This window comes from Xyrauchen texanus, chromosome 17 (genome assembly GCF_025860055.1).
Source record: "Xyrauchen texanus isolate HMW12.3.18 chromosome 17, RBS_HiC_50CHRs, whole genome shotgun sequence".
NCBI lineage: Eukaryota > Metazoa > Chordata > Actinopteri > Cypriniformes > Catostomidae > Xyrauchen > Xyrauchen texanus.
The window spans coordinates 16,615,225-16,627,084 of record NC_068292.1 but is presented as its reverse complement, the minus strand read 5'-3'; the positions used below and the strand labels follow the sequence as shown (position 1 = coordinate 16,627,084).

At 37.6% G+C, this 11,860-nt stretch overlaps 1 protein-coding gene across 3 annotated transcripts; it reads right to left on the bottom strand.

Annotated features, from left to right (window-relative positions):
* Positions 1-62: 62 nt before the first annotated feature.
* Positions 63-10,716, bottom strand: LOC127657764 (coiled-coil domain-containing protein 106-like). Of its 3 annotated transcripts, none has more exons than XM_052146651.1 (9): positions 10,671-10,716; positions 9,945-10,022; positions 9,701-9,802; positions 9,403-9,588; positions 8,289-8,339; positions 7,855-8,079; positions 6,179-6,382; positions 5,477-5,780; positions 63-2,061 (listed from the first exon to the last, which is right to left on the bottom strand). In XM_052146651.1, exons 2-9 carry the CDS (start codon positions 9,997-9,999, stop codon positions 2,037-2,039), a joined length of 1,152 nt encoding a protein of 383 aa, XP_052002611.1. In that variant the 5' UTR covers positions 10,000-10,022; positions 10,671-10,716; the 3' UTR covers positions 63-2,036. The 3 variants fall into 3 exon arrangements, with proteins under 3 accessions (XP_052002611.1, XP_052002610.1, XP_052002609.1); XM_052146650.1 differs by having other exon boundaries at positions 10,607-10,714; XM_052146649.1 differs by having other exon boundaries at positions 10,617-10,700.
* Positions 10,717-11,860: the final 1,144 nt, after the last annotated feature.

Below are 11,860 nucleotides of genomic sequence, written 5' to 3'. Positions count from 1 at the left end.
AATGTATTAATATACTGTATATTGGAATTAACATCAACCAAGTTTAATAAATTATATAAAAGTGTTATTTATTCTTAAATGGTGTAGTTTAACTAATGTTAACAAATTGAACCTTTTTGTAAAGTGTTACCAAATTTTAATTAAAAACAGTTGTTTAATATTGACAAAATGCATTGAACTTTTAACAGATAAAGTCCTGAGAGAACCTTGCAGCTAAAATCTGTTCTGTTGTATATTCAAAACAGATATGCATATTAAAGATAGATAATGTTTTCATTGTGTGTGATTTATTAATGTTATAGTTTTAATATTATTATAATGTATATTGTTAAATACTAATTAAAATTGACCGATTCACATGGCAGAGAAAATGCTTCGGATACATTCATTAGATGAGCTCTAGATAAGTGAGAGATGTACAAGTCAGTTTTAAGCTTTCTCTTCACTCTACAGGCGGTATTATTACACAAAGCATTTTTGCTAATTCTGCCTTATGTTTTATGAAGGAGCACCACGATTTGATGAGACAAAATTAGATTTCTCCAAAGTTGCGGCTTGCGATGAAGACAACTTTGTAGATTGTAAACAGGAGCAATAGTTTTATCCCATCGCTGGCTTACAGAAACATGGTACAACACCATTTGCATGTCCAATTAACAGGTTTATACATGTAAAATCTAAAGTTCAGTAAATAAACTCTTCCCCACTGAAGCTGCTGAATGCTGCACCATGAGTGAAGCTGCATTCACACTGACAGTGACACGCAGCGACAAAACAACCTCATCTCATTCATTTTCAATGAAAGCTGGCGACTTCCAGCAACACGAGCAATGGCGACCGTTGGGGACCGGATGAGGGCGTGTCCAGCAAAGTGACAAAGTTGAGAAATGTTTAACTTTATACAAATGAAGAGCCACTTTCGGGAGCGACAGCCAATATGAGAGATGTGAGAGCTCAAGTGATCCTAATATTTTAAAAATAATATTTATTATAATGAAACGAAATGTTAAGACTCTCCATACACACCACTAGTGACCTAACCGCCAGACACTGGCGACATGCAGCCACAAAGTAGCTGGCAGTGTGAACGCAGCTTGAAGGCGAGAGGGAAAGAGGGCGACGCGATAGAGGGAATTCCCCGCATTTTGAAAGTGAACCATGCAGGAATGATTAAAATTGTGCTCAATCCCTGCAATCCCGCGCTATTAAGTTAACTTTCTTTATTGAGATTTTAATCAGGCTACTTGTCTGTTCAAGCAAGTAAAATTCTCTTTAACTTGCCCTTTCAAAATTTCCACTTGTCCCGAACAAGCAGACAAGCATTAATTACGAGCCCTGCCGGATTGTTCATGTTAATGGGCTCTCCTCTTTCAGCTTAAAGCCAAAATGTTCCCACACTGGAGCTGTGGAATGCAGCTTTGAAACAAAGTCCATTTATACTTCCAAACTTTCTGGCTGGAATTATGCAGTCGACGGAAACATCACCAATTAAAACACATATTAACCTAGAGTAACACGTAATATTCACCGGTCACTGTCTGTTCTTTGTGTGTGGAGGAGCTGCCTGAGCCCCGTCTATGACACAGAGAGCAGATGAGAGATCAGAAGCAGCGCGACTGGTTAAAATGTTGGTGACATTCATTCTTATGTAAACACAAGTAGCAATATCGAGGTCAGCAAACATGATTGAGGTAATGTTCATATATCGTATGATAAGTCGATAATGTAATTATCATGTCAGGCCTATTCTGGACCTTCAACTGTAGCTACAATTAATCCAAACCACTCAACAGATACAACATTATGAAACAATGGGGTGAAATTAAAAATAGCAAACCAGAAAGCACAAGTACGCAGCCTATACAAAGTTGTGAGTCGTGGAGAACAGAGGTAATAGTAGATTGGTTCAGAGTACACTGAACAGCAGAATGTGGAGGCTGAGATGGTAAATCTGTGTTCTACAGAACAATAAAATACAGTGCAGGGGTTTCACGATACAGCAGGATAAGAATCAGTCGCTCCTTGTATTCTTCCAATTATCGATTATCAGTTGCTTTCAACCTGAAGAAAAAAAAAATATATATTAAAAAAAGACAATCCAAGGGTCAGTTTTGTCCATATGAAAGGGTTTATGTGTGTGTTTATGTAAGGATGTGTGTGAGCATATATGTATTTAGGACACATTTACAGTAGGCAGAGGTCTTTGGAATCATATCCTGCATTATTAGACAATGGGCCTCATACATAAAACAAGCAGAACTAATTTCTGTATAAATCTTCGAAACGCTATACTAATATCGAGAGTCAAGTGACACTATGCAAGGTTTGGTTGCTTAAAAGGCAAGCGACGCGTAAACTTTGCTACAATTATCCATTTAAGCAATTTTATAGATTTGTTTGTTAAACTGTGCCGGGAGGGCAGGATGTCGAAAAATTTGAAATCGTCGGCCTGTGGGGATATTAAAAAGCACTGACGAAAATCGATCGACATGGAGGGCCTCGCAGAAATACATTGACTGATCACATCTATGGAGGTGAAACTTTCCACCCTGATCACAAAGATGAATGATGTTGAAAAACAGGACGAGTTTCCAGAGTCAGCCGAAAGAAAGCTACAGGCTAAACTGCCTGCTACCAAGGCTGATGTGGAACGCTTGTGGGAATAACTAGAGGATATGGAAAATCGGAGCAGGCATAATAATGTTAGTTTTGTTGGAGTCCCAGAGGGAAAGGAAGGTCAAGTTTTTGGAAGGGCTTATTCCAAATTTGAATGATACAGCCGGCCGCCGACTCGAGATAGAGCACGCACTCACAGCTCTCAATTAGCTTCACGCAGCGGATGACAGACCCCGATCTATTCTGGCAAGATTCTTGCGGTTGGCTGACAAGAGACTTTCTACTACGAGTGGTGAAGAATATAGAGCTGGGCGGACCAAAACATCATGGTTTTTCTGGACTTTCTAGATCGACTCAAGCGAAGTGGGAAGGATTCAAAGAGTGTAAAATAACTGCTGCACCAACAGAAGGTAAGCTTCGCACTACTCTATTTGGCAAAGCTGAGAACTGACAGCAAGGATGGGCGTAAGACTTTTACATGCCCACGACAAGATATGGCCTTCATTAAATCAACGGAGTGAGTGTGTAACTTTGCCTGCACTCAATCAACAATACAGACTAAACATCATGCATTTTACCGATACTGATGCAGCCCGAGAGGTTTTGTTGTTCTGTTGTCTGCCCACTTGCTCCTGCCTGACGTTTTTTTTCCGTAATATTTTTTTCTCCCTTTGTTAACTTGCTGTAGATCTCATTTGCTCACTTTATGGTTTTGATGTTATTGTTTACTGGAGCCAATTTAATTACAATTTTATTTATGAACAATTTAATAGCATGCTTTATGTTAAGAAAAAAGTGTGGAAAACAAAAACAAAATTATATACAGTTGAAGTCAGAAGTTTACATACACCTTATCCAAATACATTTAAACTCAGTTTTTCACAATTCCTGACATTCAATCATAGAAAACATTCCCTGTCTTAGGTCAGTTAGGATCACTACTTTATATTAAGAATGTGAAATGTCAGAATAATAGTAGAAAGAATTATTTATTTCAGCTTTCATCACATTCCCAGTGGGTCAGAAGTTTACATACACTTTGTTAGTATTTGGTAGTATTGCCTTTATATAGTTTAACTTGGGTCAAACTTTATGGGTAGCCTTCCACAAACTTCTCACAATAAGTTGCTGGAATTTTGGCCCATTCCTCCAGACAGAACTGGTGTAACTGATTTCTATCAGATTGTGGTCAGGGCTTTACGTTGGCCACTCCAATACTTTGACTTTATTGTCCTTAAGCCATTTTACCACAACTTTGGAAGTATGCTTAGGGTCATTGTCCATTTGGAAGACCCATTTGCGACCCAGCTTTAACTTCCTGGCTGATGTCTTGAGATGTTGCTTCCATACATCCACATCATTTCCTTTCTCAAGATGCCATCTATATTGCGATCTTTATAGTTCCACGTCCACGTCTTTTGAGGAGGATATTAGCAACTTTGTAGAGCCATTAGAACTTCCTAAATTGAGGAATGATCAAAAATACTTTCTTGCCTCAAACATTTTTGGAGGAGCTTGTTGAGGTAATTAAAGCCTTGCCAATAGGTAAGGCACCAGGGCCAAATGGTTTTGCCACAGACATTTTTTAGATCTTATGTCACAAAACTGGCTCCATTTATGTTAGAAGTTTACACATAGTCATTAAAGAAAGGTGAAATACCGCCAACCATGACATAAGCCCTGAACAGTCTCATTCTTAAAAAAGACCCAAATGAAGAGTTATCGTCCAATTTCCCTGATCCAGTTAGATGTAAAAAATAATGTCTAAATTCTGGCTAATAGATTAAAAAGAGTAATTACACATTGATAATACATATAGATCAAGTGGGGTTTTTACATGGTCATAGTTCTTCTGATAATATTAGATATTTTACAAATATTATGTGTTCAGTAGCGAATGATCAGACCCCGACTGATGAAATCTCACTTGACACCAAGAAGGCATTTGATAAAGTGGAATGGGACTATTTTTTTTTTAAGATTTTGTAAATTTAGTTTGGGAACACTTTTATTGGGTGAATTAAGTTATTTTATAAACAACAAGTAGTGACAGTGCAAACGAATGGATTAATTTCAGATTTCTTTTTCTCTTTGTAGGGGAACCCGGAAGGGTCCTCTCACCCCTTTATTGTTCTGTCTTGCTCTGGAATCATTAGCAGCCGCAATAAGAAAAGAGGATGATTTTCCTGGCATTGTAGCAGGAGGTGTGGTGCATAAACTTCTACATTATGCAGATGATATATTATTATTTGTCTCTGACCCTAAAAGATCCATGCCTAGCCTCCATAGAATTATTAATTCTTTCTCCGAATTTTCAGGGTATAGGGTGAATTGTTCTAAATTGGAAGCTCTTTTTCTGAAAGCATATTGTCCTGCCTCAGCTTTCAAATCTGGCATTAGGTATTTAGGCATTTTATTTCCAGCAAATTTGAGGGATTAAGTTGGAGTTCATTTTGAACCATTAATGAAAAGGTTCTCTTGTGATGTGGATAGGTGGGCTTCACTAAATCTATGTCAGGGAAGGTCAATGTTATAAAAGTTACTTATATCCCCAAATTCAATTATCTTCTACTCTCTCTCCTATTTTAAAGAATATCTAAGTCTTTTATTTGGAATGGTAAATGACCTTGGTTGCATTTCAGTAAGTTACATAGACCAATTGACAAAGGAGGCTTAGCCTTTCTAAATCTAAATCACTTTACAAGGAGATACATACCATTTCCTTTTCAGTATTAAATCACTATTTATAATTGGGAAACATCTAGGAACACTTAATTATGGATGAATGATTATCTTCTAGAAGAGTGTCAAAGTGTTATAATGACTCCTACTCCCTTGCTTATACAGTATGTATTAATACCTGTAGGAGATAGGCAGTAGCAGGTTGTTTTTCTTCAGAGCTTGCACTTTGCTGAGAGTCTGGGGGTCGAGGGCGATGTAACAGCGGCGGGCGTAGTCCAGAAGCTTTTCTTTGGACGGGTCAAACTCGCCCACCTCAGCCACCTTCTCCGGGGCTACCAGCAGAAGCTCAGCAATTGGTGTGGTAGAGGCCACAGTGTTTCGATCGACTCCGTGGATCTGGAAGGCCTTGGACATGTTCTTTAGCCTCTGGTACGTCACAAGGATCTTTTTATAGCGGAACAACACACCTGCTGCATCTTTCACTGTAACAATTGTTTGACAAGGAGACAAAAAAACAGAAAATGCCTTTAGATAGAGAAAAAGCCCCCAGCCATACAAAAGGACCTTATTGAGTGTTTACATGAACACTGATTATACAGGTACCTAATAACATGTAATGTCATGTAAATGCCTTGAACAACATTTTATCACCGAAATATTTGCCCAATACCCTGATTTCGCTCTGCATGTAAACACTTGACTTATCCTAATTTTAACATGTCTGTTTACTTGTAATGTCGAAACACAATAATTGCAAATCTCATGTAAACACAAATGAGTCGAATTAGATGATTTTTGGAAGTTGTCAGCATATTGATGTGCATGTAAGCGCACACATAGTTTCTTTCGTCTTTGCCACACTCTGAACGGTCACGCTCACCTCGCTGTCTCTCTCTCCCTCTGGGAATTCTGAAGACCCTGCTCGTCTTCAGAGCTGGATGAGTGCCGGTGGGTCTTGCAGCTGCACCCATATTCTGTAGTGACATGTTTTCTGATATAACATCCTCTCCAGACATCATTTCCTCTTCCTCCAGGTAACTATCCTCCAGGTATTCATCATCATCTCCCAGAAGAGAGAGTGATTCTATGGAAGCAGAAGATGATGTACAGCAATCTTGAGTCAGGAGTCTTAAGATGTCCTGATCATACTACAACAGTGAATATAGAGAAACTTACATTTGTCACGACAAACCAATGTATTGGCAATGATGATAAGTCATAAAATATTTGGCCATGTTGATATTATCAGCATTAGTCAATAACCATGCTTTGGGTTCAACAAAAATTAAGCTCAACTAACAGTATTTGTGGCATAATGTTGATGACGACAAAAAAAAATATCATTTTTCATGATCCGGTGAATGGTTCTTTCAGGTGCAATATTCTTTGCAGCAATTTCTTTGCATGTGAGGCCATTTTGATGCAAAGCGATGATGGCTGCATGTCTTTATTTAGAAGTAACCATTGCTTACACGATCACAATGATTGGAAGAACTTCTTCCCTCCTTTTATAGCAATCAGTCTGCTCTTATAATCCAACCAGAACGATAGAGTGATTTCACATGACTAGTACTCGTTCACACTATCCCAGGTGCTATTGATATGATTAGTGAAATGATGTTAGCTGGTCGTTTTGTGCCAGGACCAAAAAAACTGTGAAATTTGGGTTTTTGTGATAAAGTTCTTTTTTTTTTTTTTGGCCAATGAATCTTTTTGCAATGACTTAAAATGCATCTGATCACTCTGCACAATAATCTAGAAACAATGTGAATCAACACCACAACAATTGAAGCAGAAAACTTTGTGAAACACTAAATTTATGTTACTGCCAATACTTTTGGTCACAGCTGTGTATATATATATATAAACCAGGAACGAGTCGAAAACATTTTTTGTGTAAATCAAAATTATGCCACAAATACTGTTAACATTTACATTTGTTCATTTGGCAGACGCTTTTATCCAAAGAGACTTACAAAAGGATAAATATTACGGAGACAGTGGTACAAAAAGTGCCATACTACAAAGTTTCACTATCATCAGAATAGTATACAAAACAGATTTAAGTGCAACAAGAAGTTTTTTTTTTTTTTTAAGTGACCGGTTAAGTGCTTTTGGAAAAGCTGTGTTTTTAGCCATTTTTTGAAGATAGTTAGCTTCCTGGATTGAGTTGGGAATGTCATTCCACCAACGTGGTATTATGAAACAAAGTCTGGGAAAGTGTTCTGGTGCCTCTATGTTTTGGTACGACAAGGCGACGTTCCTTAGCCGACCGCAGGCTTCTGGTGGGAACGTAGCTCTGCATAAATGTTTTTAGGTATGCTGGAGCAGACCCAGTGACTGTTTTGTATGCCAGCATCAGGGCCTTGAATTTAGTACGTGCATGAACCGGTAGCCAGTGGAGAGAGACAAAGAGTGGTGTTAACTGAGCTTAACTTGATTTATGGCATTTTGGATGGTATTGGGAGTGTATATGCATATTCTAGGCACATACAGTAGGTTGAACAAAAATAATAAAGGTAAAGCACGGGTAAAAAATTCAATATTAAGACCCACCATGCAGTTCAAGGGATCTGTTGTTGCTACTACAGCTGCTGCTGGTGCTGCCACTGTGGCCCTGTAAAAGAGTCTGAGGGTGGGCAGGTCCAAACATGGAATTAATCTGAACACTAACTGGACCCGGGCAAGAGCTCATGACCTTGTGATTGGCTGAGGTCTGTTGGGTTGGCCTCTGCTGGAATGATCGGCGGTGGGCCGACCGCTGGCTCTCTGCTTGTTGATCTGAAACGTTAATGATTAAAGACCAACTGAATTAATTCTGCTGCTCTTTATATTACAGTAGGGACTTTACCCCTTACCATGTTAAAACAACATAGCGAGGACATTGATCAGATATTCACAATGAAAATAAGCATCTTATAAAAACAGCAGGGTGTTATGGTTTTACAAAGTCTGGATCAAAATAATGCATAGAAAGAAGTGTCTGTTACCCCGATCAGTCTCTCGCTGCCTCCTCCAAGCAAAACTCCTGGAATCATTACCTGCATTGAAAGGAGAAAATCTCTATAACTGAAATATTACTACTAATGGTCTGGCCTTTATTTGTAATGGTTAGACAAATGTGTGGATCCAGAGCCTTTGGAGCAAGTGCCATCAACTGAAAGAGTTTCTAATTAAACTATTCATATGAATTTAATTTAGCCTCCATCAATTTGGCTTGAGGGACCAAATCATCAACGCTGCACACTTTGCGATATCACCCTGAAAGATTTATGTTCAATTGAAACATCTGACATCATGATATATGATTCTGGCACCTTCAAAACTTTCTAATGAATACTATTCTAATTAGCACACTTAAAGGGATAGTTCACCCAAAAATGAAAATTCTCTCATCATTTTCTCACCCTACTGGCATCCCAATGACGTTCTTTCTTCTGCAGAACACAAATAAAAAAAAATTGAATTATTTCTCAGCTCTGTAGGTCTTCAAAGTTGGAAGCTCCAAAATTTTGAAGCTCCAAAATCCACATAAAGGGTGCATAAAAGTAATCTATATGACTCCAGTGGTTAAATCCCTATGTTCAGACAAAATATGACAGGTGTGGGTAAGAAACAGATCAATATTTAAGTCCTTTTTTTCATAATAAATTCTCATCTCTCCAGTAGGGGGAGTTATGCATGAAGAATGTGAATCGCAAAAAACAAAAGTAGAATGTGAAAGTTATAGTGGATACTGACTGAGCAGGGAGGAGAATTCATAGTAAAAAATGACTTAAATATTGATCTGTTTCTGACCCACACTAATCATATCACTTCTAAAGACATTGATTTAACCACCAGAGTCGTCTGGAGCACTTTTATGTTGCCCTTAAGTGGATTTTAGAGCTTCAAAATGTTGACACCCATTCACTTGCATTGTATGGACCTACAGAGCTGAGATATTCTTCTAAAAATCTTAATATGTGTTCTAAAGAATAAAGAAAGTCATACACATCTGGGATGGCATGAGGGTGAGTAAATGATGAGAGAATTTTCATTTTTGGGTGAACTATTCCTTTAATTGGAAAATTATCTTTTATGCAGCATGACTTTACAACTCACCATTGCTTTCCTGACTCTTAGTTGAGAAAATAAAGCGATCAAGCTGGCATCGCAGGAAGTCTCTCTCCTCCTCCAGGTCTTCGATGCGTTTCTGCAGCCATGAGTTTTTTTCCAGTGAGATCTGCAGTTGGGTGCGCAAGTTGGTGATTAACAGGTACGAGCTGCCTGGTGCTGGCGGATTAGTACCTGCATTACAACACAGAGGAACACAAGCATACACTGTCACATATTAACATACAGAACTTAATAATTTCCAAAAACTCAATTCATAAAATGGATCATAATGATCTGAACGAACCATCAAAGTTCTGTTCATTCTGGTTGTAAAAACCTCCCTGCTGCTCAAAGTTGTTATCTTCAAAGGGAATGGAGATTTCATATGCATCCTCATTCTTGGGAGCTAAAGAAAGAGGAATAAAAGACATTTAAGATGCACATTATTCTCATTACACATTCAAAGGTGTCATGGGTCATTTTTGATGTGACATCAGCTCACACATGCATTATTAGTCAAATATAATTCAGATTATGTGTGCACTCACTCTGTAGCTCTCGTGAATTTGCGTGCTTTCTCGTGGCTGATTCCGCATCGTTCATACTTCTGTTAGTTCAGTTTTAATCTATATAGGCAAAGACATCCCAAAATATCCATCATATCTGCTTAAACTCATGCCCTTCACTTTTTTGCAAAGTCTCAAAAGCATTGAAATGCTTGAAAAAACTAGTAATGACAAAATGCAGATGTAAAATAACATTTTCTTTAAACAATGTTAAATTCAGATATGCATGCAGTAGAGCGTCACATAAAGAAATGGTTTAGCAATGATCTAAGCTGGTGTCAGATGGTGCACAGCATCCTAGTGTTCTCTTATTCCTGAACACACGCGCGCGCGAAAAACAGTCAAATGATAGACTGACAGCCAGTAACTACCAAAACTCAACACCAGCGATCCACAACCAAAACATTCATAAAAACAACGAGACACGTTAAGCCATGAGTTGAACCCATCTATAAATAATAGTTAGCTTATTCTTAGTAAGAGATGCAGATGCAATGAGTACGCATTTGCTTAATTAATTAAGATGACAAACTGGCTAATACATTAGGCTAGCAATTAAACATTCAGTCGTTCCTCGTCGTTATCTGGACAACATCATCCCATTTAAAGCTGGATTTCATCCACTTAATGGCACGTGTACAAACCGTTTCTTACTCGTCAACGTGCTTCTCGTTTACATATATCAAGTGTTTCTCAATGCACTTTCACCTGAGTATTCACTGAAGAGCTAGCCTGCTAACAATAGCAATTAAATCGCCGTCAGCAGCGTAACAATGTGAAACTCTAACGACAACCGGAAACACGGAATTTCAAAATAAAAGCTTTGAATATATAAGTATATAAATAATTTGTATTTATTTTTGTAAAAATGCAAAGAGCGTTACACAATGTTCCTCAGTACACAAGATATACTGTTAATCCTGAACACATACACAAGTGTTAAACTAGTGGCATCAAAGCCTTGACTTTGATCTGCATCGCTCACTGTGTTTTACATTAGTGTAATTTATTTATATTTGTTTGTTTGTTTGTTTTTGTTTGACACGGACAATATAGGAAACTAGCTGCGTTCAAATTTGCATTCTGTATTTCAACAATTAAAGGAATATTCTGGGTTCAATAGCCTACAAGTTAAGCTCAATCAAAAGCATTTGGGCATAATGTTGATTACCACTTAAATAAATTTTGACTCGTCCCAAAAAAGGAAGAAAAAAATCGGTTGTAAGTGAATGGGACTAATCTGAAAACATTAAACTGTCTCAAAAGTATACCCACAAGCAGTAGGCTATGCTTGTTAACATGATTAACATTAGCTGAATAGCATTACATCCAGTTTTACAACTTTGTTGCCATGACGAAATAATACCATAAACTCTACACCCTAAACAACAGAAAAACAATGATTTAAACAACTTTACAGCTGAAATAATACACAAAGTTTAACAGAAGAATTCATGAAGTGCATTTAATTTATAAGCGTCACATTTCTTCATTAAAACCCTCCAAAATTTGACCTGATTCACTTCCGTTGTAAGTGACTCACTGTTACCTTGATTTGAAACATGTCTAAATCATTTTTTGTGGTAATCAATATTATGCCACAAATGCTATCGATTGAAGTCAGCTTGTATTGATATTCCTTTAAGAACATGCTTTTTGGCTGTTAATTAAAGATGTTCTTTAGTATGAATACATTCCCGGACATCATAACTTGGGCATTGTCCTGCTACCCAAATTTATGATGTAAAATCAACAAGAAAAGAAATCAGTCTTGTTAAACAAATACAATTTAACCACAAGAAACAACTTTCTTGGTATATATCACAGTTGAAAAGAGCCCCCCAATTCAGCATTTTGAATATGAAGTCTTCTCCTTTGGCAATATGGGATAGTAAAGA

Bases quoted from the DNA above. Each gene is read 5' to 3' on its own strand.
- LOC127657764 (XM_052146651.1), bottom strand. From the start codon at position 9,999: ATGAACGATGCGGAATCAGCCACGAGAAAGCACGCAAATTCACGAGAG. The intron at 8,340-9,402 runs GTGAGTTGTAAA...CTTTCAATGCAG, and splicing joins TAAGAGTCAGGAAAGCAATG to GTAATGATTCCAGGAGTTTT. The intron at 5,781-6,178 runs GTGAGCGTGACC...CAATTGTTACAG, and splicing joins AGGGAGAGAGAGACAGCGAG to TGAAAGATGCAGCAGGTGTG.